The sequence below is a fragment of the Rhinoderma darwinii genome, chromosome 3, assembly GCF_050947455.1.
Source record: "Rhinoderma darwinii isolate aRhiDar2 chromosome 3, aRhiDar2.hap1, whole genome shotgun sequence".
NCBI classification, from domain to species: Eukaryota; Metazoa; Chordata; class Amphibia; order Anura; family Rhinodermatidae; genus Rhinoderma; species Rhinoderma darwinii.
In genome coordinates, this window is record NC_134689.1 from 231,391,994 (window position 1) to 231,415,859 (window position 23,866).

Genomic DNA, 23,866 nt, shown 5'->3' on the forward strand with positions numbered 1-23,866 from the left:
GTGCCCAGGCAACCCCTTTAATTGTATGGTCCTGGGCCTTGGCTTCAATTTTTGTGTTTCTATAGAGACTGGAAATGGCTGCAATAGCAAGGAGGAAAGAGGTCTCATCAGGAGAAGTCTTTGTCAGATGGAGAAGAAAAGAGAACGACTCCTATCAGAAAGAGAAGAGGATCTGTCACCTCTCCTGTCATGTCTGTTATAGGAAATCCTTGTATTCCACATAAAGTCTTTGTGTAGTCCAGGACTAATAGACAAATGCGTGTTACCATTCCCATTGCTCAGAGGATGTGTTCCTACACAGTGTGATATAGTCAGCGATGGTTGGAGACTGTCAGTATGTAGGGACACAGCCCTTTCACAAGGGGAATCATAACACCCATTTGTCAATGCTCCCACAGAAAGGTAGCATTCATTATAACCACGGCAGAGCGGCGGTGGGGAAGGGGGACCCAAGTACATGGAACAGCCCAGGGCCTATGGTCTACTTAATTCACCACTGCTCGTCCCTACACATAGTTTCTTGTGAAAGGAGCAAACGAGCACCGATCAACTAGCTGTCTAAATTGATCGGCGCTCATTTACATGGCCCACGTCGGGCCATGTAAGTGTACCCCTAGAATGTGTGATTGCTAAAAGGAAATGGCACTGGCGCTAGGTAAGCACAGTACCACCTTGTCTCCTATTAGCTCCACTTGCCTTTCTCTGGAGACTGCATGGTTGGCCCATTATAGTCAGAGTAGAGTAGAAACATTTATTACAGTGTGACATTATTTGGCCAACATAGAGTTAATTCTATAAACTATAGGCTATATAAGTATTCAAAGGAAATATTTCTGAAATCCTCACCTTAAATCTTTAATCACTGGTATACATGTATTCATACAACACTTGAGAGGAAAGATGAAGCATTATCACAAAGCTGGAATCAATCCAGCACAAATCACCCTGACCATAAAATCATTTGGCTCACATGTCAAGAGAGTGATAAGCCAGATGTGACATACAAAGCATCCTAATGGCCTTCATTACTATGACTTTAATCCTATGTGAGGGATTGAGAATGAGCAATGTCACATCTGTATATAGTTTAAGGCAGCCATGGTCAAAACGTATGCAGCTACTCAGCTATGCAGCTTTCATTGCTAGTTTTATTATTTAACTATATATTATTCTCATCTGGATAAGTTTCTATCGATCAACACTTTTTAAATAAAAGTCTTTGAAAACAATAAGTATAACACAATTATTTGTTAAGAAAACTATTTATTTCTCACATAATCTTAAGGACATGTTCACACAGCATTTTTACATGCTGATTCTGACACTTTTCAACACCTCTCTCCTGCACGATGAACAGAAATCAGCGGCATTAAAAAATAAATTAATTTTAAAAAAAAGCCTTGACCTACATAGGCGTGGAACCCGTCCTGGAAATTCACGTTGAAATCAATAAGTAATACATTTATTTTTGTACGCTCAATGCACCAAAAAACTTAAAGAGGCTCTGTCACCAGATTTTGCAACCCCTATCTGCTATTGCAGCAGATAGGCGCTGCAATGTAGATTACAGTAAAGTTTTTATTTTTAAAAAACGAGCATTTTTGGCCAAGTTATGACCATTTTTGTAGTTATGCAAATGAGGCTTGCAAAAGTCCAAGTGGGTGTGTTTAAAAGTAAAAGACACGATGCAGGACCTGTGAGTGACGTCACAGCGTGATCTGGCAGAAGCTGGGCGTTCTGAAGAGAAGTGGATGATACTTCTCATCAGAACGCCCAGCTAGTAAAAGTATTAAAAACGCCCCGATGTACGCACATAATACACGCCCACTTGGACTTTTACTTTTAAACACACCCACTTGGACTTTTGCAAGCCTCATTTGCATAACTACAAAAATGGTCATAACTTGGCCAAAAATGCTCGTTTTTTAAAAATAAAAACGTTACTGTAATTAATCTACATTGCAGCGCCTATCTGCTGCAATAGCAGATAGGGGTTGCAAAATCTGGTGACAGAGCCTCTTTAAGCTAATTTTAACATTTAAAATCCAAACCTCCAGTGGGCTGTTTAAAAAAAAAGAGTCAGTGTCAAAATCCTAGTATACTTTGAAATCAGTGCCCAAAATTAGCGTGGAAAAAGTGCTGAATTTGGAGGCAGATTTTTTAGCCTCAACTTAATACTGTGTGAACATACCCAAAGGATTTTTCTGCTTTAGATAATCCCTACTTAGAAGGGCCCCATGACAAAAAAGCAGATTACAATGTGTCCCCCTGCTGGAACCCCCAGCGATTAACTGCAATCTGTAGGGAAATCTGTAAGTGTTTAGTTTCCCTGCAGCGCCATCACAGGGGAAATAAAGCACTTCATAGTGCCCATTAACATCAATAGGCTGTCTATGTGTGCAGGTCAGGAGAAATCATCCAGAGCGAGGGACATTCTCTGTTACCGCGCTTCACTCTGGTAAAAAGTTGAGGATCCGGAGCATAGGACCACCCCTATATTAATTCAGGATTCCCTAATATTGTATATGAATATGCTTTAAAGCATTCTCGATTAAACTATAAATAAAATTGACTGGAGAGAGCAGTATATGTGCTCACAGTCTTATATCTCACCTGTAGCAATTTGTTCCCGAGGAGCAGAAACATTAACGGGGCTGTCTGGTGTTAGAAGAAAGGTTCCGATGAGTCTGGTTCAAGTGAAAGTGGCTGAGCTGCAATACCAGACACAACCCATGGACAAGAGTTGGGCTGTTTCTGCATATTTTCTTTTAGATCTGTAAAGGATCTGCCAGACACGGCTTCTGTGTCGACGCCCGTGGTTAATCAGTCTGCATCTGCTCCTAGGTCTGATAGAGTGACTCGATCTGCTACCACCCAGGCTGGTAGGCTGAGGAGTGGGAGAACCTATCACAGCCTGGCCAGACGGTTCTAGCTCCCGCCCTCGGTCTATGTATACTTTCATTTGCTTCTCCTTTGCCTGTGATTCTGCTTGTTTCCTGGCTCTGCTGCTCCAGCTATTACTATTGACCTCAGCTTCATTTTGACCCTGGCTTTACTGACTACACTCCTGCTCTGCGCTTGGTACCTCGTACACTCCTAGATTGACTCGGCTCGTTCACTACTCTTGTTGCTCACGGTGTTGCAGTGGGCAACTGCCCCATTTCCCTTGCTTCTGTGTACCCTTGTCTGTTTGTCTCTCGTGCACATATTGAGCGTAGGGACCGTCGCCCAGTTGTACGCCGTCGCCTAGGACGGGTCGTGCAAGTAGGCAGAGACTGAGTGGTGGGTAGATTAGGGCTCACCTGTCTGTCTCATTACCCCGTCATTACAAGATCCCTGTGTTTTACTGTATGCAGGATATTTACTGTTAATACATTATTTTGGTGATTCTGAATGGTCACAGGTATGTGTATATAGATCCCCTTTGAAGACTGTGACATTACGGCTGAGCACCTACTTCTTAACATTAAACACTATAAAAACCTTTATACTTAGCTACTTTAAAAGGTAAATTCTCTTTTCAGGTATAATCAATGGAAGTATTTTTCTATGCAGCAGTTGGGTTATGAAGATAACATTTGCAGAACATATATTACATGGGAAAAAGTCACTCTCAAGTGACATCCGAATACACCAGAAAATATATTAAAAATATGAATACATACTAAACAACATGTTGTAAAACACTTACATTGATGTGTTCTTTTCCATTAAACTTGGCTCTGATTTGAGGATTTCTTATAATGTCCAGATTAGTGCCCCATACTGATATAGGAGTATTCCCACTAGAAAATACATTTGAATAAGATATACATTTTAAATTTATAAAAGGTTTATTATAAAGAAAAATAGCATGTTCCATAACATACACTAATATAAGTTTTAGGCTGGTAACATAAGCAGACCCTTTCCTAAAATGTGATACATGAAGATTAATAAGAATAGAAAGGATTAGTAGATGAGGTGCAGTATATCATATATTCATGGAGCGCTACAGATATCCAATCAGTTCAACCCTGCAGTGTATTTGCGCACTACTGTAGCTTCTGTACTGGCTAATAATAGAAAGGCAGCTGTAGGATCATATATTAGACTATGTGATTTTCCCAGCAGGGAATTGCATGTAAAGAACAGTGACATTTTTCATTCTAATATTTAAAAGTGTAAGTAGGAATACGAAATATAAAAATTAGCATTTTGACTTTCAGAGTCTTTTATTGTAAAATACTGTGATGATTTACTATCAATACAGCAGGTAAACACAATAGAACATATACCCTATTGTATGATGAATAATTGTAAATCTCCAGCCAATGAAAGCTCAGTTTTGGCTAGAGATTTGATCTTTTTAATCCCACCAAAATCTTCCAGGTAAATAAATCAGGTGTGGAAGTTGGTCTAGTATACATTGAACCCAATATTCCAGTTAGGGATAATGGGAAATTCCCTGAAATTAAATAAATTCACAGAATTTACAGCATTTGCATGAACATAAGAAGTGGGTGACCATGGGGCTGCTCTTCGCCACGACCAACATCAGCAACAAGTCAGTTCAGGGAAAAGAGAACATTATTATTTTGGTCTTTACTCTGTATTCTGTGTCTTTACATCTCAGCATTTTGGAGTTAATCAACCACTGGAACTCTCTTGCTTCTCCTGTACACTCTCTATCCCTCATCTCTGATCTTGGTTTAAGGGTAAATTCACACACGGCAGATTTTGTTGCAGAACATTCTGCACCCAAAATCTGCCATTTGCGAATTTAGTCTATGGCTGAAAACTACCTCTTTAGAATCAGATACGACTCCCAGGAGCTTAGGGAATCTGCAACTACTAGGCCAGGATCACACACACAGTTTTGATGCAGTTTTTGGCTCCGTTTTTTTAGGCAAACACAGAAGTGGACACAAAAGAAAGGAGATGTGTCAGTCTTTTCTTTACACTTTTCCTTCTTTTGGATCCACTTCTGGCTTTGGCTGCCTGTGATCCTGGCATTAAGGTGCAATCACACACGGCAGGTTTTGCTGCAGAAATTTTCTGCGGCTGAAAATCTGTTCCATTATCTGAATGGAACTTGTAGCAATCCACACACCTGTTGCAAAAACAACCCCATACAGATGAATGGAACTTGTTTTCAGTTCAAATTCTGCAAGAAAGTCTGCCCCAATATTGGCTGCGGACTCCCTCAGCTCCTGGGAGTAATAACAAATTCTATTGTGTTAGTTATGCACCTATCTTATTTTCTCTGCAAAATTCTGGCTATAATCTATAATTTCAGCAGTTAAATTCGTTTTTTCTATAATCTTAACTTGCAAACAGTGTTTTACCCTGTAAATGAGTGTGAAGTTAAAACGAAACAATTTCACAATTGATAGCAGTGCAAAATATTTCATATGCAAAAGCAAAATATATCAATGCACTGTATTTATTTAACAAATGTGCCTATTACAATTCTAATTTATTGTCACAGTTTCCGATACAAATGTTTTTTTTTTCTAATTTGAGATCCCTGTTAGGTATAGTGTAAGAATGCTGCTCATCTTTTTCTTTGATTCATTTCACTTACTGCACGCGTGCTGCGCTCGATTTGCACTTTGTTTACTTCTGATACTTTCTCTTGTCAGCCGTTTCCTGTAAGGTTCATTGCCTAAATTCCGCGCAGCCCCTGAGAAAGCAGAGGATTGGGCATGCGTGGTAAACACTGTGTAGCAACCACGCATGCTCAGAGACGGCTGAGAAAAAGTATGCGGTCCACCCCTTCCCTCAGCGTATAGTGGCGTCAGGAATGACGTACCCATACATTGAGCCAGCCGGAAAGCGAAGTAATAGGTCATGTACGGGGCAGCGCCGGAGGTTCTGATTGTACTGTTGGAGACGCATCACGTGACGGGCTTTGGAATAGTGTGTTAGAAACAACAATGCAAATGCAAGTATATTACAAACTGCATTCATTTTAGATGTTCCGTTAAATAGGATTGAGTAAATTGGTTACGGAAAATCCCTTTAATGATAATGTTAAGGCAATGAACAGAGGAGAGTGAAGCATAAAGTGTTGTCATTTGTGGTGAATATCTATGAAATGAGTAAACCTATTCTACAACTATCATCATTTGTCAGTTTTAGGATTTATAGCTGGTATTGTGTTAACCCAACAATTGCCTTTTTTCGCAAAACTATAGGATACCGTCTGCTCTTAGATAAACCGGTGTTCAGGTCTACAATGCTGTGTTTTCTACCTGGCAGTCCTCCCGCTTCGATATAATTGTACTGAGGCGTGCAGAACCTCCATCATGTAAATTGTTCTACAGCCTGTAGATAAAATGATGTAAACAAATTCCCGGGATATTCTTTGTGCATGATGCGCTAATTGGAAGGATTTGTAGAGATGTCAGCTGTTTTATCCAAGTCACATATTCCTCTGCTTAGATCTTTGGTTTGGCGTGCAAAGCTAAATACCTCCTTTCGTTTGTTTTGGTTTGTAAAGGAAAGAAGTGACAGGTACAAAGCAAAAGGGTGTTTGAAACATCATAGATTTTCCGTAATAAAGTCTGTTCCTATATTTCCACTTCTTACCTCTTCAAAGGCTTCTATATTTAGATTTTAGCAATAATCAATGAGGTGACAAAAGCCAATACGTGCTGCACTTTATGACAATGTTTTTTTACTCTATAATATGTTTTCGGGCGAGAATAGTAACAATTTGCAGCAGTGCTGACTTTACTCCTGCAGTAGATGCCATAAAGCCATTTGTCCTACCTCATCATTATATCACCTGTAAACTGTTTACTTTACACCTGTGTATTATTATATAAAGTTTTCTATGGGACCTCCGTAAATCTACCGAGTAAACTGAGATATTGTGATTCACAAAGATATAGTATAAAAACAAATGTATCTCTGCTACATATGCAAACAAGATAACTGGCATTCATTTTGCCTCTGTATAATTTGCTATAGCCCCTACTGTACCTGAAAATACTCCATTCCGGTTCAATTTTCACAATTCTAGGATCTTCCACATACTCAAATTGTAATTCCTGATGGATCTTTGCTCTGTCTATCTGAACAGTCACTTCCACTTTTTGCAAACCTTTAAGAGAAGCTGTGGTGTTACAGAAGATCTCAGTTTGTGTTCTCCTGAAAGGACAATAAATGCAAAAAATGATTAATCAAGTAGTAAACACTAAATTCAAGAAAAGTATCAAAAAACATTCCCCAATGGCAATATGACACCAATATTAAAATACAACAGATAATGATATACAGATTACAGGTATACAACAATGGCCACTGCAACAAGGATCAAGAATCAGAGTTAAATTACAATTATATTCATGTTGTTAAATACTAGTAGTATATTTTTATATCATTTTGATAGAAGATTATTTTCTGTTTGAAGTTGCTATGTGTTTTTACTTTTTTAGGGTAACTGGACTCATTTTTAAGAAAAATGACAGTCCTCTTGTCAAATTGTCTAATGCACACAGGCATATTATTGCTCACAATGTCCATGTTGTATGACACTCATAGCAGATCATGGGGCCATACGCTCTGTTTGCCACCAACGTCATACATGGCATGCTCCATTGGTCACCAAATTACAGGTGTATTCTGCTTCTAAAAGAGAACATTCTGTGTAATAAGGTGTCATACTGTGGGAACATAAGGTGGCACAGGGGGGTGTACCACAGTTCTGCTGTAGTGAGTATACACCATTCAGTCATAACATTAAAACCACTAACAGGTGACGTGAAAAACATTGAGTATCTCATTACAAAGGCATCTGTCAAAGGGTGAGATATATTAGGCAGAAAGTGAACAGACAGTTATTGGTCAGAAGTTTAGATGTTGAAAATAGGAAAAATAGGCAAGCGTAATGTCTGAGCGACTTTGGCAAGGGTCAAATTGTGATGGCTAGACAGCTAGGTTAAAGCATCTACAAAATGGCAGGTCTTGTGGGGTGTTTCCTTTATGCAGTGGTTAGCGCCTACCAAAAGTGGTACAGGAAGAACAAGCGGTGAACCAGCGAAAGAGTCATGGGCACTTAAGACTCATTGACGGACATGAGGAGCGAAGGCTAGCCCATCCCTAGGAGAAACAATCCAATCCATGAAGGCCCCACCTCGCAACTTACAGAATTTAAATGGGTTATACGGGAACCAAGAATGGCATTGCAATAATATATTTATGTGAGCAAGACCACAAGGAGAAGTCTCATTGCCTATTGCTTGAGTCCCGAGTAGAGCATCATCTAGCCCTTTGCTCGGGACTCCAGCACTGCTCCCGATGTCCATATTTGGTCAATTCAGGGGTTTCCTATCGCTGGAGGTGCCGAGCAGAGCATCAGCTGATACTCTGCTCAGGGACTCCAGCTATAGGAAACCCCTGAATTGACCAACCCCTGAAGGCAATCAAGCAATAGGCAATGTGACAGCCCCTTGCGGTCATGTTCATGAACAGCACAGGAAGCAAGCCCTCAGTCACGTGGGACCGTGTTAGAGCGTCATCATCTTAAGAAAAGCTCCAGCACTTCCAGGAACAATTCACGAGGTTGGACCTGCACCATTTAGTACAGAAATGTAAATTAAATTATATTAGTAATTTACTTCGTTTCACATAAATATATTATTGCAATGCAATTTTTGTTCCCCGGATAACCACTTTAAAAGATATAATGCTAACGCCTCAGTGCCAGATACCACAGGACACCTTCAGAGGACTTGTTGAGTCCATGCCTTGACTCTATGCTGTTTTGGCTCACGAAGGGGGCCTACACAATTTTAGGCAGGTGGTTTTAATGTTATGTTGGAACAATCTATGATCCTGAGGCAATCAACATATGCCTAGCTTACCATGTAGGGTATTTCTTAATTAATATATATAAAAATATATTATTTTTTAAATAAATAACTATTTGGGCATTAAAAAAATTGCACAAATGAGGACACAAGTGCATTTCTTTATGTATTACAGTAAAAAAAAAGGAAGGGACTTGGAACAATAACTACACCGTGTTCCAAATTATTATGCACATTGGATTTAAGTGTCATAAACATTTAATTATTAGTTTTTCAATTAAACTCATGGATGGTATTGTGTCTTAGGGCTCTTTGGATTATTGTAATCAATCTCAGACAACTGTGATAATTCGTTTTCCAGGTGTGCCCAATCAAAGGAAAACTACTTAAGAAGGACATTCCACATTATTAAGCAGGCCACAGGTTTCAAGCAATATGGGAAAGAAAAAGGATCTCTCTGCTGCCGAAAAGCGTGAAATAGTGCAATACCTTGGACAAGTTATGAAAACATTGGATATTTCAAGAAAACTTAAGCGTGATTATCGTACTGTGAAAAGATTTGTGGCTGATTCAGAGCACAGACGGGTTCGTTCAGATAAAGGCATAATGAGGAAGGTTTCTGCCAGACAAATTAATAGGATTAGGAGAGCAGCTGCTAAAATGCCATTGCAAAGCAGCAAACAGGTATTTGAAGCCGCTGGTGCCTCTGGAGTCCCGCGAACCTCAAGGTGTAGGATCCTCCAGAGGTTTGCAAGTGTATAAGCTATTATTCAGCCACCCCTAAACAATGCTCACAAGCAGAAACGGTTGCAGTGGGCTCAGAAATACATGAAGACTAATTTTCAAACTGTGTTGTTTACTGATGAGTGCCGTGCAACCCTGGATGGTCCAGATGGATGGAGTAGTGGATGGTTGGTGAATGGCCACCATGTCCCAACAAGGCTGCGGCGTCAGCAAGGAGGTGGCGGAGTCATGTTTTGGGCTGGAATCATGGGGAGAGAGCTGGTAGGCCCCTTTAGGGTCCCTGACGGTGTGAAAATGACCTCTGTAATGTACATAGAGATTAGGACTGAGCACTTTCTTCCGTGGTACAAAAAGAAGAACCGTGCCTTCCGTAACAAAATTATCATCATGCATGACAATGCACCATCTCATGCTGCAAAGAATACCTCTTTGTCATTGGCTGCTATGGGCATAAAAGGAGATAAACTCATGGTGTGGCCCGCATGTTCCCCTGATCTCAACCCTATTGAGAACCTTTGGAGCATCCTCAAGCAAAATATCTATGAGGGTGAGAGGCAGTTCACATCAAATCAGAAGCTCTGGGAGGTTATTCTGACATCCTGCAAAGATATTCAAGCAGAAACTGTCCAAATACTCACAAATTCAATGGATGCAAGAATTGTGAAGGTGATATCAAAGAAGGGGTCCTATGTTAACATGTAACTTGGCCTGTTAAGTGTTTTTTTATTGAAAGAGCTTTTGATTTCTGTAAATATGACCTCCTGATGCTGCAAATTCTACAAATTACCATTTTAGTTCTCTTTACAACCTTTAAAATGTTTTGATCTCTGTTGTGCATAATAATTTGAAACAGTGCATTTTGAGTTTTTTACTTAAAAAAAAAATCTGTTATCATTAGGAGATTTGTTCAATAAAATTTGCATTATACTCCAACGGTTGATGGCTTGAAGATTATACTGACTGTCATTTGCATCGACTATTTAGGAAAATCAGCGAAAAATAACATTTGCATAATAATTTGGAACACGGTGTATATAAGGATACCGTAATAACTGCATTCACCTTCCTGAGTTTAGGCAATTACCGATATCTAGGTCTATTACACCCTATGGTCCAGTTGACACTCAGATTTGACTCCGAAACTGCGCCTGAATTAGCGCAAAAAAAACCACCCAATTCCCCCCCCCCCCCATTGATTTCAATGGGAGGCAAAGGCGACTTTTGATCACTCCCAGACAAAAAAAAAACAGCATGCCCTTTCTTGGAGCGTTTTTTGCCTCTCACCCTCCGTTGAAATTAATCAGAGGCAGAAAAAAAACTGCAACGCTTGTTTGAAGCGTTTTGTGTCGTGTTTTCTGACCCAAAAAATGGCCGTGGTTTTTTAATTTGATTCATTAAAAAATTGCAAAAAAACGCAGGCATTTCAAAATATGTCTCAAATATACCTAAGGAATTTTGAGGCAGATTTTTTTCTGCCTGACAAAAACCTCCATGTAAACTTACCCTAAGGCGATAATAAATAACTATAACTAAATAGCATAAAACATATTAATATTCTTAGTGCCATTTTTTTTATCATACAAATGAGAAACATTTTTCAGACATCAATTTTGAGAAATAGCCTGTAACCTTAATCTGGAAGTAATATGTATGTAGAATTATATATTCTCAAGAAAAACTGAAAATGGGACTTTATCTAAGAAATCAGGATATTGAGAGCCAGCACATTTAGTTTTCATCTAGCTCTATCCTTGCTGCATGATTTTAAATCACATGTACAAATCATATTGAAGTGCCAATTATATTTCTGTATGTACCATATTGCTAGAAGGATGTACACATGCTTTGATTTATTTTTAGGAATAATTTTCCATTAAGTTCTATTTTTTGCTGTTATTAATAAATGTTACATATGGGAGTGTATTTATTTCTCATTTAGGGTATGTTCACACGTAGTGTTTTCAGACGTAATTCGGGCATTTTACGCCTCAAATTACGCCTGAAAAAACGTCCATTACGCCTACAAACATCTGCCCATTGCTTTCAATGGGTTTTACGGTGTTCTGTTCCCACGAGGTATTATTTTACGCGTCGCTGTCAAAATACGGCACGTAAAAAGACGCCCACGAAAAAGAAGTGCATGTCACTTCTTGGTACGTTTTTGGAGCCGTTTTTTGTTGACTCCATTGAAAAACAGCTCCAATAACGTCCGTAAAATACCTTGCGAAAACCGCGAGTTGCTACAAAAACGTCTGAAAATCAGGAGCTGTTTTCGCCGTATTTTCAGGCGTTTTTGGTCACTGCGTGTGAACTTACCCTTAGCTTTGCTGAGATTTATAGGAACTCCGGTTTCTCAATGGAGTAGAGAGTGCTGATTGATAGAGAATTATATGGATATGGGGTGGACTGAATATTTTGGCGTTAGGGCAATGTATGAGAGCCCATTGACAGAAGGGGAAATCAGCCATTCAAGAGCCAAATGCTTTAAAGTGCAAAACCAAAGAAAAACAAGTGATAAATGTAATAAATGCTGCTAAAAGTCATTGCCTTCATTGTGGTGGTTGGTAAGGCGCCCATTACCATTAATGTCTATGGCCCCACACCACTCTCAGTCCACCACTAATGAAGATGAAACTTTATGCAAAAAAAAAAGAAGCCCTAAAAAATTATCAAAATTATCAAACCGCAAGCAAAGTTTGGTAATGTTATTTTTCCATTCAACAACATTAATCATCCCTGTAGTAGCGTATTCCAAAAGTTAACGTACCTGTCAAAAATACATGGTTGCTCCCCAAACATTACTTTGACACTGCTCCCTGCATTCATGTTGGTTCCGATAATTGTCACTTGTGTCCCCCCTGAAACTGGTCCTTGCATCGGCTCCAATTTCGACAATGCCAAATTCTAGGGGGAAAAGGGTGACGTTATATGAGTGCAAATAGAAAAGTTATATATTTTAGATGTGTATTTTAAGCATTTCTATAGCTTACAGTAATTTCTGTTTTCGGAACAAGGTGACTGTTTTCTAATCATGTTGCTACATCAAGCTTTTCTACATAAAGGGTTAACTGTTGTCCTATTGTGTGTCCTAGTAATGACCCAAAGATATCTCTGTTAAAACACAAATCCCCTTGGAGCTTTCTGTTACCCTATTGTCGATTCAACCTTGCCACCACCAGCAAATCCATAAGCCCAAAGGGATTCATTTTTATATTTCTAACGTGGTAACAAATGATCACAATCTGATACTGAAGATCACAATGATACAAAAATAAACCATAATAATGTCTATTTCAGAAATGAAAATGCAGAGTGTACACTTAGATTAGCATTTTAATGGAAAAACTCCTAAGGACCGCAGGAGAGGAGAACATCTGCATTCAAGTGATGAGTTAGACAAGAGTGACGAAATACTCTAAAACAATGGAGCCAGTTACTATTAAAAAAAAGCTGAACTCGGCACTCTGTGACTGTTTGTGAGTTACTACATTCTGATCTGGGAAATATCAACTCAACAATAAATGGAAGCGACAGTTTTAGTGCCTATAAGTATTATATTAGTGAATAACCAAGACTACTTCACTAATATATAGTTCATATTACATAACACGTAGTTGTATTGTTCAGGACCATACTTTTATCCGCAACATATCATTGCGGATAGAGGATTTTTTTAACTTTGCTTTTTTTACATTTACTTATATCATTGAAGTGTTAAAATTCTGTATATATTTGTTGATCCTATAAAAAAAATATTTGCCAGAGATTCTAGAGGGTTACGGTTCTTTTACACAGAAAGAGAGATTGCTAAAATAGGTGCGGATTTTCCAATATTAGCAAGCTGTTAATGTTCCTAACTCTTAAATTTATATGTTACAATAGTCGGGTGTTTTTTTTCCCTTACTGTGATCGTTTTTGCGATTCCTTGTCTTTCCTTCTCCCATGCCATTTCCATTACAAACGAAAGGCATGTGGACATGGATGTGATTAATGACAAATGAGCAAAATATCACTCATAGTGCGAGAGCTGCATATGTCTATCCTGGACAATGAGTGGGGACGATCGCTCGATCTAATGATCGTTTGAGCGATTATCACCATGTGTTAATTAATTATTTCAAATTCTAAAAATGAGTAATAAATGATAGCTGGTGATTGTTTGTGAGATATTCTGAGCTCAGGAAAGACCAGACTTTGCGCTTCCTATCTGAGTCAGATAAACCAGTTATATACAATATCTCTATGTAATGAATGATCACCTGCCTGGGCTTGTCTCTTGGAAACAGCACATACGCTCCTCAGTATGTGGTAAATAGGCCTTAATTAGGTTGCTACATCTCTATTTCACATTCCCTTTAAACCAAGGGACAGCAAAACTACAGAAAATCAAGGCTTTTACGCTGTTTAACAAGATGGATTTATGGGTGTCTTCCTTTTAATGAAAAAATACTTGCATGGTATCATGGCACGGTAAAACTCTTCACACAGACAAGATCTGCAACCATAAAACTCATATGTGTGTGTATAAGCTGAACAGTACCAAGTCTACAATAGTACATACCGTGCTCCATCATTAAATTCACAAACTTGCTAAATTATTCAAACAGAGCACGGGCTCGAAGTGAAGCACATCATTTTATGGTATAGATCAAAACTATTCCAATGTAGTCGAAATGCGTATGGGTACTGTGCTGCTTGCTTTATAGATTATGACCCAAATTATATTGGCTCATTGCCCGTATTTGAACATGAAAGTGACTAGTTTGTACAGGAGAACTGATTGATTTTTACTCTTGGGTAAACATGGTCTTTAACATGGATATTGAACTCAACAGTACAACCGCTTCCTCTAAAAGGTGCAAATATTATGTATAGAATAGAAAGATAGTGAATGTTTGTGATTGGTGAAATATTGAATTGGAAAGCAGAAGCGTTAGATACAAAGAAATATCAATTATTCAAGTCTATAGTTATGAATATTTAACTGACTATTTTCAGAATGATCAGAGAGGGAGCTATCGTGTTTAATTGTTTAATTCATGCAAACAAGAGAATACCACTGAGAGAGATAAAATGGAATAATAGGGAACACTTTTCTTCAAGTTTAAACTTGGTTAAGCATGGCCATTCACACTGACCCTGATGAGACCTTTAACACAACACACAGACATTGTATGGGAACCGATCTCAGCAGTGCGAAGTAGAACAGCCTGCTACCAACAACAGCTCAGAAGTAGCAGGCCACACAAACGCACAGGAGTCCATCAAGTGTATCACACAGAAACTCTCTGTCTTTGGTTCCAACACTCACTACTCGGTTCCAAGTTGCCACTAAAAGTAACTTTTTGGAGCCTGAGTTCCCCATGTGAGATATCAAGTTTCAGCTGGACCATCATTGGATTTGGGAGTATTGGACTTCAGAGTGAAAATTTATTCTCTGTATTTTTGAATCAGGGCTTACCACCAAAATATGGGTTTGGTGGATGCCACCAGACCACCGGAATACGCATTTGAGGAATAATGGTCTTGGGTTGTCTTTTATGATTTTGAACTTGCTTCCAGTGAGGGGAAATCCTAATATGAATAAATTGACATTCTACAGAATTGTGTTTTTCCACCGTGGGGGAATTTATCCTGTCACTTTGCAGAAGTATTTAACTGGCCTGCACAACGTCTTTGGAATGATATGGAACTTTAGCAACCCAACCGCACTGATACACATGGCTGACTGGTTTAGAGTCCCCACATCCATGTAAGAAAATCGAATGAAGCACTTATTTTGTGTACATATCATAATCTGTTATCCTATCAAAAACTGCAGACATTGGGATATCATGATGAGTGGCACCAAATAACAAAAGAAGCTTTGTTATATTGACAAATTCAGGTCTGCTACACCTGTATCATTTGCTGAACCACTCTTCTTCTCCGCTATATAATGCACATTACTTGCTTGGAGATTTATGGTTTGGTACTGCTATAGTTAACATGAGCAGTACATTCAAAATACACTTTGCTGAGCTCAGCGAGCATGTTGGGTGCCAATCTTGCTCCTGCTTAGTGCTATTCATGAGGAAACAAATTACTCAAATCAAGTTGCATTACCCATCACCATGAAGAGGCAGAGGCAAATTCTCCAAGAGATAAACTCTCTTTCCTAATGTGCCCTTTTCAGATGAAATAATTAAGGAAAGTGTGCAATGCAGTCGATTTTCAGTAACACTTCACTTCAAATGTTCCATCATTACAAACTCATTAGATGCTTGTGCACATCTCGCATGCTTTTCCCACAGGCATTTCAATGCAATTTAGTGTTAATGAACACTTAAAAACACTTCCGGATTAAGTTGTTGCAACAATAGATGTGATGAACTAAAAACTTGCATTAAAAAAAAATCAGTCTTCATTTCAGTACGTTCTCATATGCCCCGAATATATCGCAGATTAGAAAGGCTAAGCATGCAAATCTACACTCTCAATATGTTTAACCCTGCTGATACCGCAGAGTCCTATGTGGTTCTAAAGTGATGGTCCCTACATCTATTCTACACTGGACCTTATCTTTTGTCTCCGTTCTTTCGTTACAGTTCGAGAGATATTAACTCCTTAGTGACCAAGCTTGTTTGGACCTTAATGACCAAGCCAAATTTGTCAAATCTGGTATGTGTGACTTTATCAGAGAATAACTCTGTGAAAGTTTTGAATATCCAAGTAATTCTGACATTGTTTTTTCGTCACATGTTGTACTTTATTTTAGTGGTAAAAGTAGACTGATACGATTTGTGGAAATAACTTAAAAAATAGAAAAATTGAAGAAATGTTGTAAAAATTATCATTTTTCCCTATTTTTAACTGCAATATGTCACATATGTACATACATACTGTACAATATTTTTTTATTAAATATATATTTCCATCTCTTTACTCTATTTTGGCAGCACTTTTGAAAAAAAAAATAATTTTTTAGCAATTTAGAAGACTTACAAGTTAAGTAATAATTTTATACATTTTGTAGTTACATATAGTTAGTACGGCTGAAAAAAGACACATGTCCATCAAGTTCAACCAAGGGAAGGGAAAAGGGAAGGAAAAATTTCTACACATAGGAGCTAATATTTTTTTGTTCTAGGAAATTATCTAACCCTTTTTTAAAGCCATCTACTGTCCCTGCTGTGACCAGCTCCTGCGGTAGGCTATTCCATAAATTCACAGTTCTCACTGTAAAGAAGCCTTGTCGCCTCTGCAGCTTGAACCTTTTTTTCTCCAGACGGAGGGAGTGCCCCCTTGTTTTTTGAGGGGGTTTTACAAGGAACAGGATTTCACCATATTTTTTGTATGTGCTATTAATATATTTATATAAGTTAATCATGTCCCCCCTTAGTCTTCTTTTTTCAAGGCTAAATAGGTTTAATTCTTTCAATCTTTCCTCATAACTTAAATTCTCCATGCCCCTTATTAGCTTCGTTGCTCTTCTTTGTATTTTTTCCAACTCCAGGGCATCCTTTCTATGAACTGGAGCCCAGAACTGAACTGCATATTCTAGATGAGGCCTCACTAATGCTTTGTAAAGTGGCATTATTACATCCCTGTCCCGCGAGTCCATGCCTCTTTTAATACACGACAATATCCTGCTGGCCTTTGAAGCAGCTGATTGACACTGCATGCTGTTATTGAGTTTATGATTTACAAGTACACCCAGATCCTTCTCAACAAGTGAATCCGCCAGTGTAGCGCCCCCTAGGACATATGATGCATGCAGGTTGTTGGTACCAAGATGCATAACTTTACATTTATCTACATTAAACTTCATTTGCCAAGTGGACGCCCAAACACTTAGTTTGTTTAAATCTGCCTGTAATTCATGAACATCTTCCATAGTCTGAACTATATTACATAGCTTGGTGTCATCTGCAAAAATAGAAATAGTGCTATTAATCCCTTCCTCTATATCATTAATAAATAAGTTGAATAATAGTGGTCCCAGCACTGAACCCTGGGGTACACCACTTATAACCGGGGACCATTCAGAGAAGGAATCATTGACCACAACCCTCTGGATACGGTCCTTGAGCCAATTCTCAATCCAATTACAAACTATATTTTCTAAACCTATAGTCCTTAATTTACCCATTAGGCGTCTATGGGGGACAGTGTCAAATGCCTTTGCAAAGTCCAAAAACACTAAATCCACAGCGGCCCCTCTGTCTAGACTTCTGCTCACCTCTTCATAAAAACAGATTAGGTTAGTTTGACAACTTCTGTCCTTAGTAAAACCGTGCTGGCTGTCACTTATAATGCTATTTATTGTCACATAATCCTGTATATAGTCCCTCAATAGCCCCTCAAACATTTTCCCCACGATGGATGTTAAGCTTACTGGTCTATAATTACCCGGGGAAGACCTAGAGCCCTTTTTGAAAATAGGCACCACATTTGCCCTGCGCCAGTCCCTTGGCACTATACCAGTCACTAGAGATTCTCTGAATATTATGAAAAGGGGGACAGAAATAACTGAACTAAGCTCTTTAAGAATTCTAGGGTGTAACCCATCTAGTACATTTTGTACATTTTGTTTTCCTGCACCAAGCCAGGTTTTCATAGGCTCATTGGTGTCAGAATGGTGGAAACCCCCACAAGTGACCCCATTTTGAAAACTAGACCCCTTAAGGTATTTATTAAGGGGTGTTGTAAGTATTTTGACCCCACAGTTTTTTTGTAAGAATTCATGCAAAGCAGGCATAAAAAAATATAATTTAACTTTTTTCAAAAAAGTATCACTTTGAAGACCGATTTCTTTGTAAATCATGAGAATGAAGAAACACAATCCAAAATCTATCACCCTGTTTCTCCTGTTTTCAAAAATGCCCCCATTGTGACCCTAATGCGTTTCCTGGACACACGGCAGGGCCCGAAAGGGAGGGAGCACCTGGAGGCTTTCAGGACTCCTATTTTGCTTGAAAATGTTTTAGACCCCACTGTACATTTGGAGAGGTTTTGAACTACCAGAACGATAGAAACTCCCCATAATCGACCCCATTTAGAAAACTAGACCCCTTAAGGTATTTATCTAGGGGTGTAGTGAGTATTTTGACCCCACAGTTTTTTGCTAAATTTAATGCATAGCTTGTGAAATTAAAAAACAAAACACTTTTTATATAAAAGTATCACTTTGAAGACCGATTTCTTTGTAAAGCGACCATGAGAATGAAGAAACACACCCCAAAATCTATCACCCTGTTTCTCCTGTTTTCAAAAATGTCCCCATTGTGACCCTAATGCGTTGCCTGGACACACGGCAGGGCCCGAAAGGGAGGGAGCACCCGGAGGCTTTCAGGACTCATATTTTGCTTGAAAATGTTTTAGACCCCACTGTACATTTGGAGAGGTTTTGAACTACCAGAACGATAGAAATTCCCCATAAACGACCCCATTTAGAAAACTAGACCCCTTAAGGTATTTATCTAGGGGTGTAGTAAGTATTTTGACCCCACAGTTTTTTGCTAAATTTAATACATAGCAGGTGAAAAAAAAATGTATTTCACTTTTTTCATAAAAGTGTCATTTTGAAGACCGATTTCTTTGTAAAGCGACCATGAGAATGAAGAAACACACCCCAAAATCTATCACCCGGTTTCTCCTGTTTTCAAAAATACTCCCATTGTTGCCCCAATCTGCTTATTAGACGTGTGGCTGGGCCAAAAAGAGAGGAAGCACCCTTTGGCTTTCAGGGCACAATTGAATAAATTCTAGGCCCCATATCATGCATTTAGAGGCATTGAGCAGCCTGAACAAAAAAAAAAAACACGCAGAAATGACCCCATTTTAAAAACTAAACCCCTAAAGGTATTCATCTAGTGGTGTAGTGGGCATGCGGACCAAACATTTTTAAAGGAGGAAATAATGGTTATTATTTCAGACACTATAGGTATATAATGTTTTCTTCAAACTCTTATTACGTTTCCACATGAAATAGAGGAGACGTGGTAGAAGGTTATTTTGTTAGAAATATGCCACATTAATAAATTTGTGCGGCACAGAAGAGAAGTGAAGCCGTGTATTCATAACGGATACATGTTGCTATAGACGTATTTGCCTGTACTTATGACTATGTCTTGATGAAGAAGCAGTTGGTGCCATTATGATGTAATTGTGGACAGAATTCTGTCCTAATATAAAATCAGTCAGAGAGGAAAAAATAAACTGTACTGGAGTGACAGGCAATATCTTCAAACAAATGGAGGAAAATGTATCCAACTATGTTGCAAACTCGAGTCTGTTCACTAGATAGAAGAACACCTGCAGGGCTGGCATGACAAGGTTTTTTTTTTTCAGTGACTGGTTGTACAACGTCTCTTTAGCTCCATCAATCCTTATGAGGGACGAATGTGCCAAGTGACGCGGTACACCATAACAGGCCCCTGCCCGGCAAGGTACCGCTATGTGCACAAAACAACCAATCACCTACAGAATATATAAAGGGACAGTGTCCAAAACCATCTATAGGAACAGTAAAGGATCACTAATCCCCAAAATGATGTCAGTATTTCCAGAAGAACTGTAACAAAGCCCATGGTGTATTGATAAGGAACAGCTCGATTATTAGAGATCCTCCAAATAAAAAAAAAGATCATGCCCGTATCACGGTACAGAATTAGGAATGTAACAGCTGTATGTGGCAGGACATAGACATAAGAACAGTAAAAATAAAAAAATTGTGGATGTGGGATTTTGTACTGGACAATGAATTCCAGCACTTGATCACCCACAAATAAATAAAAAAAATCATAAGGGGTAAAATTAGTTTCACGGTCTGAAAAAAATGTGCTCTACAACCTCTCCCACAAGAAATAATCCCTACTTGGAAAGCCCACGAACTAAAAAGAAAATATAAAGAAATTGACTCACTAAAAAGGCCCCCAACCCATTTTTTTTTTTTTTTGTGTTAAATTCTAGTAATTTGCAACCGTGTGAAAGGTTTCGAAACAGGGGTAGTTGCAAAGGGCTGGTTTTGATGGACACATGGGGCAATAAAAGCGGGTATCCCTCCTCCTGCCATGCTTGCTACATACCCGACACCTTTTTTGGGGATATTTTTGGGTCTCAGTGGAAGGAATAGGGTGTAAAAAGTGGCGCTCTGAAAGCCTGCGCACATCCTCAGATTCGCAGGATTGTGCCGGTATAGTGGACTCAAAAAGGAGATGCTCAATGACCTTCTCCTGAAATTGAAGGAAAGTGAGCGTTCCTTGGGCTTTTTTGAAAATAACAAAACTGTTATAGGTAGCAACCTGGATGAGGTAGATTGCTACCTTTTTGTACCAGGCCTTATTTTTGCGCTTCACCAGGTAAGGCTGAAGCACCTGGTCGGAAAGGTCTACACCCCCCATAAATTTGTTGTAGTCTGTTACACAGACAGGTTTCTGCTTTGCAGTGGTAGCCCCCCTCTCCGTAATTGCCACAGTGGTGTCCGTGTGTACGGTGGACAGCATGTAGACATCCTTCTTGTCGGCCCACTTCACTGCAAGCAATTCCTGACTTGCAAGGGCCATGGATGTTCCTTTTCCCAAACGCCTGGACACCAACTGTTGTGGGAGTCCCACTCTGTTCTTCCGTACTGTCCCACAGGCCCCTGTATTTGCAGCATGGAGGGCTTTATAAAGGGCAACGCTTGTATAAAAATTGTCTGTATAGACGTGGTACCCCTTGTGCAGAAATGGCTCCATTAGGTTCCACACAATTTTGCCAGAGGTGCCAATAGTTTCTGGGCAGCCTGGGGTATGAATTTGGCAGTCCCTGCCTTCATAGATTTTGAAACCGCAGGTGTAACCCGTTGTGTTCTCGCACACTTTGTACAATTTCACCCCATATCTGGCTCGTTTGGAAGGGATGAATTGACGAAAGGAAAGACGCCTTTTGAAGCTAATGAGCGATTCATCTACAGACAAATTTTTGTCAGGGGTGTACAACTTTAAAAATAAATCATTTAGAAGGGTGATTAATGGCCTTAATTTATTAAGCCGATCATAGGCTGGGTCACTTCTTGGGGGGACTTGGGAATTGTAAGTAAAATGCATGAATCGCATTAGGGCCTCATAGCGGTTTCTGGACATCACTGCTGCAAATACAGGGGTAGCGTGGACAGCACTAGAAGTCCAGTAGGACCGGACAGTGGGTTTTTTAACCAAACCCATATTGAGGGTAATGCCTAAAATTTTTTTTATTTCTGGGACACTTGTGGGGCTCCACATTCTGGAGTACATAGACGCAGGCTTTTGTAGAACAAACTGCCTAGCATACAGATTAGTCTGCTGGACTATCAAGTCTAGGACCGTATCACATATAAATAAATTAAAAAAATTATAGGGGGTAAAATTTTGGACGTCGACACTAATTCCTGGGGTCGCTTCAAATTGGGGTACTTGGGGGGAAAATGATAGTGCAGGATCCCACATCACGGGGGGGACTGCAACACTCGGCCCTGCACTTGACACCTCTACAGCGACTGACGTATCCACCACCATAGGACTATGGGGTTCAGCGGTAGAATTAGAATCGTCACTGTCACTGTCGGGAACAAATTCTGAAGCGGTGTCTGTTTCGCTTTCAGAAGTGTCGGAACATAGCAAGGCGTAGGCTTGCTCTGCGCTGTACATTCGCTGAGACATATTTATAGATATGTGTATGTATATATATATATATATATATATGCCCTATAAGTCCTAACCCTAAAGTAAACCTAAAATCCTAAAAACGACACAAATTATTATTTTATTTTTTTATATATATATTTTTTTTTTATATAACAGACGTAAAATAAATTCTAACGGCCCTAAACACGAACACTAAACTAGCCCTAACCCTAAAGTAACGCTAGACTAGCACTAAACCTAAAGTAACGCTAAACTAGCACTAACGCTAAACTAGAACTAACGCTAAACTAGCACTAACGCTAAACTAGCGCTGACGCTAATATAGATTTTATATATTATATATATATATATATATATATATATATATATATATATATATGTATGTATATATTAGAACGATGATTTTTTATCACTTTTTCTTTCTTCACAGAACAGGACGCAGACTGAATTCTCTCTCCTCTCAGAACAACTACAATGGGAGGAGAGAGAAACACAGCCCATGTCCTGGCTGTGTTATGAAAATAACTGTCAGTGATCTCTGTGATAGGTTTTATCACAGAGATCACCTGATCAGGGACCAGTCATAACGGTCCCTGATTATTGCTGTGCCAGCTGCCGACACAGGTAAGCTATGCACTGCGCATGCGGGCGCCATTTTGGGGGGGGGGAATCGGACCGGGGGGGGGAATCGGACATGAAGGGGAATCGGACGAGGGGGTGATCGGACGTAGGAGGGGGGCCGCACTAATTACCCGTTCTCTCTCCTCTCTAAGGAGTTATTGCATGAGAGGAGAGAGAAATGGCGATGATCTGCCGCTTTAGCGTGAACGCCGTGAAATAGCGATTCACGGCGATCACGTGACCAGAGACCACTCGTTATGGTCTCTGGTCGTTGCTCCGAACTCTCAGCTACCTCCGGTAGCTGAGAGAACGGAGCTCTGATCTTTTATTTCGGCGCTACTTTAGGCTAAAGCGATCACGTGAAAAGGCGTCGCCTTAGCCTAAAGCCCATTAGTGAGGAACGTAAAAAGGCATACTGTTGGTCACTAAGGGGTTAAATGTTGAATTATTGATCCATATACAGTACATGAGTCCAGAGATTCACAGGCTTTAGCTGACCTAATATTTTGTATCCACTAATATCTGAGTATACACAGCACAAGGTACCAGACTGTATAAACCTTTTAACAGGTTGGCCATGGTCAACCACATCAAATGTTAACTGCAATATTTTATTTTAAAGGTAAGTAAACTCCAACTCCATTAAAAACCAAAAATTCAGGTACGACTGGAGTCAGTAGACTTTTAGATCTTACAGATTCACAATTTTATTAAGGAAATATATTCACCAGTTGCCACCTTATTCCCTCTACATAAGTTCTGTATGCAAAGGGACAGATGAAGCAGCTCTCCATTGTGAGGATCCTTGCAGAGAGTACCTTACATTTCCTAGACCCTTATGATTCAATTGCAATTAACTTGTCCATAAAATACAAAATATTTGGTGTAGATTCCCATTGAACATCATTAACAATTTATATCTACTACTACTACTACTACTAAAATCAATGCACGTTCAGTCGTAACGAAACACTTCTGCTGCAGGTTTTGTTGCAAATTTGCAGCAATTACGCAAAAAAATCTGCAGCAGAATTCCCATATTTGACAATTAATCCA

General features: G+C 39.3%; 1 protein-coding gene across 1 annotated transcript in view; it reads right to left on the minus strand.

Annotated features, from left to right (window-relative positions):
• The window catches only part of PLXNA4 (plexin A4), a 715,975-nt gene that overhangs the window by 118,366 nt on the left and 573,743 nt on the right, over positions 1–23,866 (minus strand). Inside the window, exons 15-17 of the mRNA XM_075857507.1 lie at positions 12,310–12,446; positions 6,970–7,137; positions 3,692–3,785 (exon numbers count right to left, since the gene is read on the minus strand). Of these exons, the coding sequence (XP_075713622.1) occupies positions 3,692–3,785; positions 6,970–7,137; positions 12,310–12,446 (399 nt within the window). The remainder of the gene's footprint in view (positions 1–3,691; positions 3,786–6,969; positions 7,138–12,309; positions 12,447–23,866) is intronic.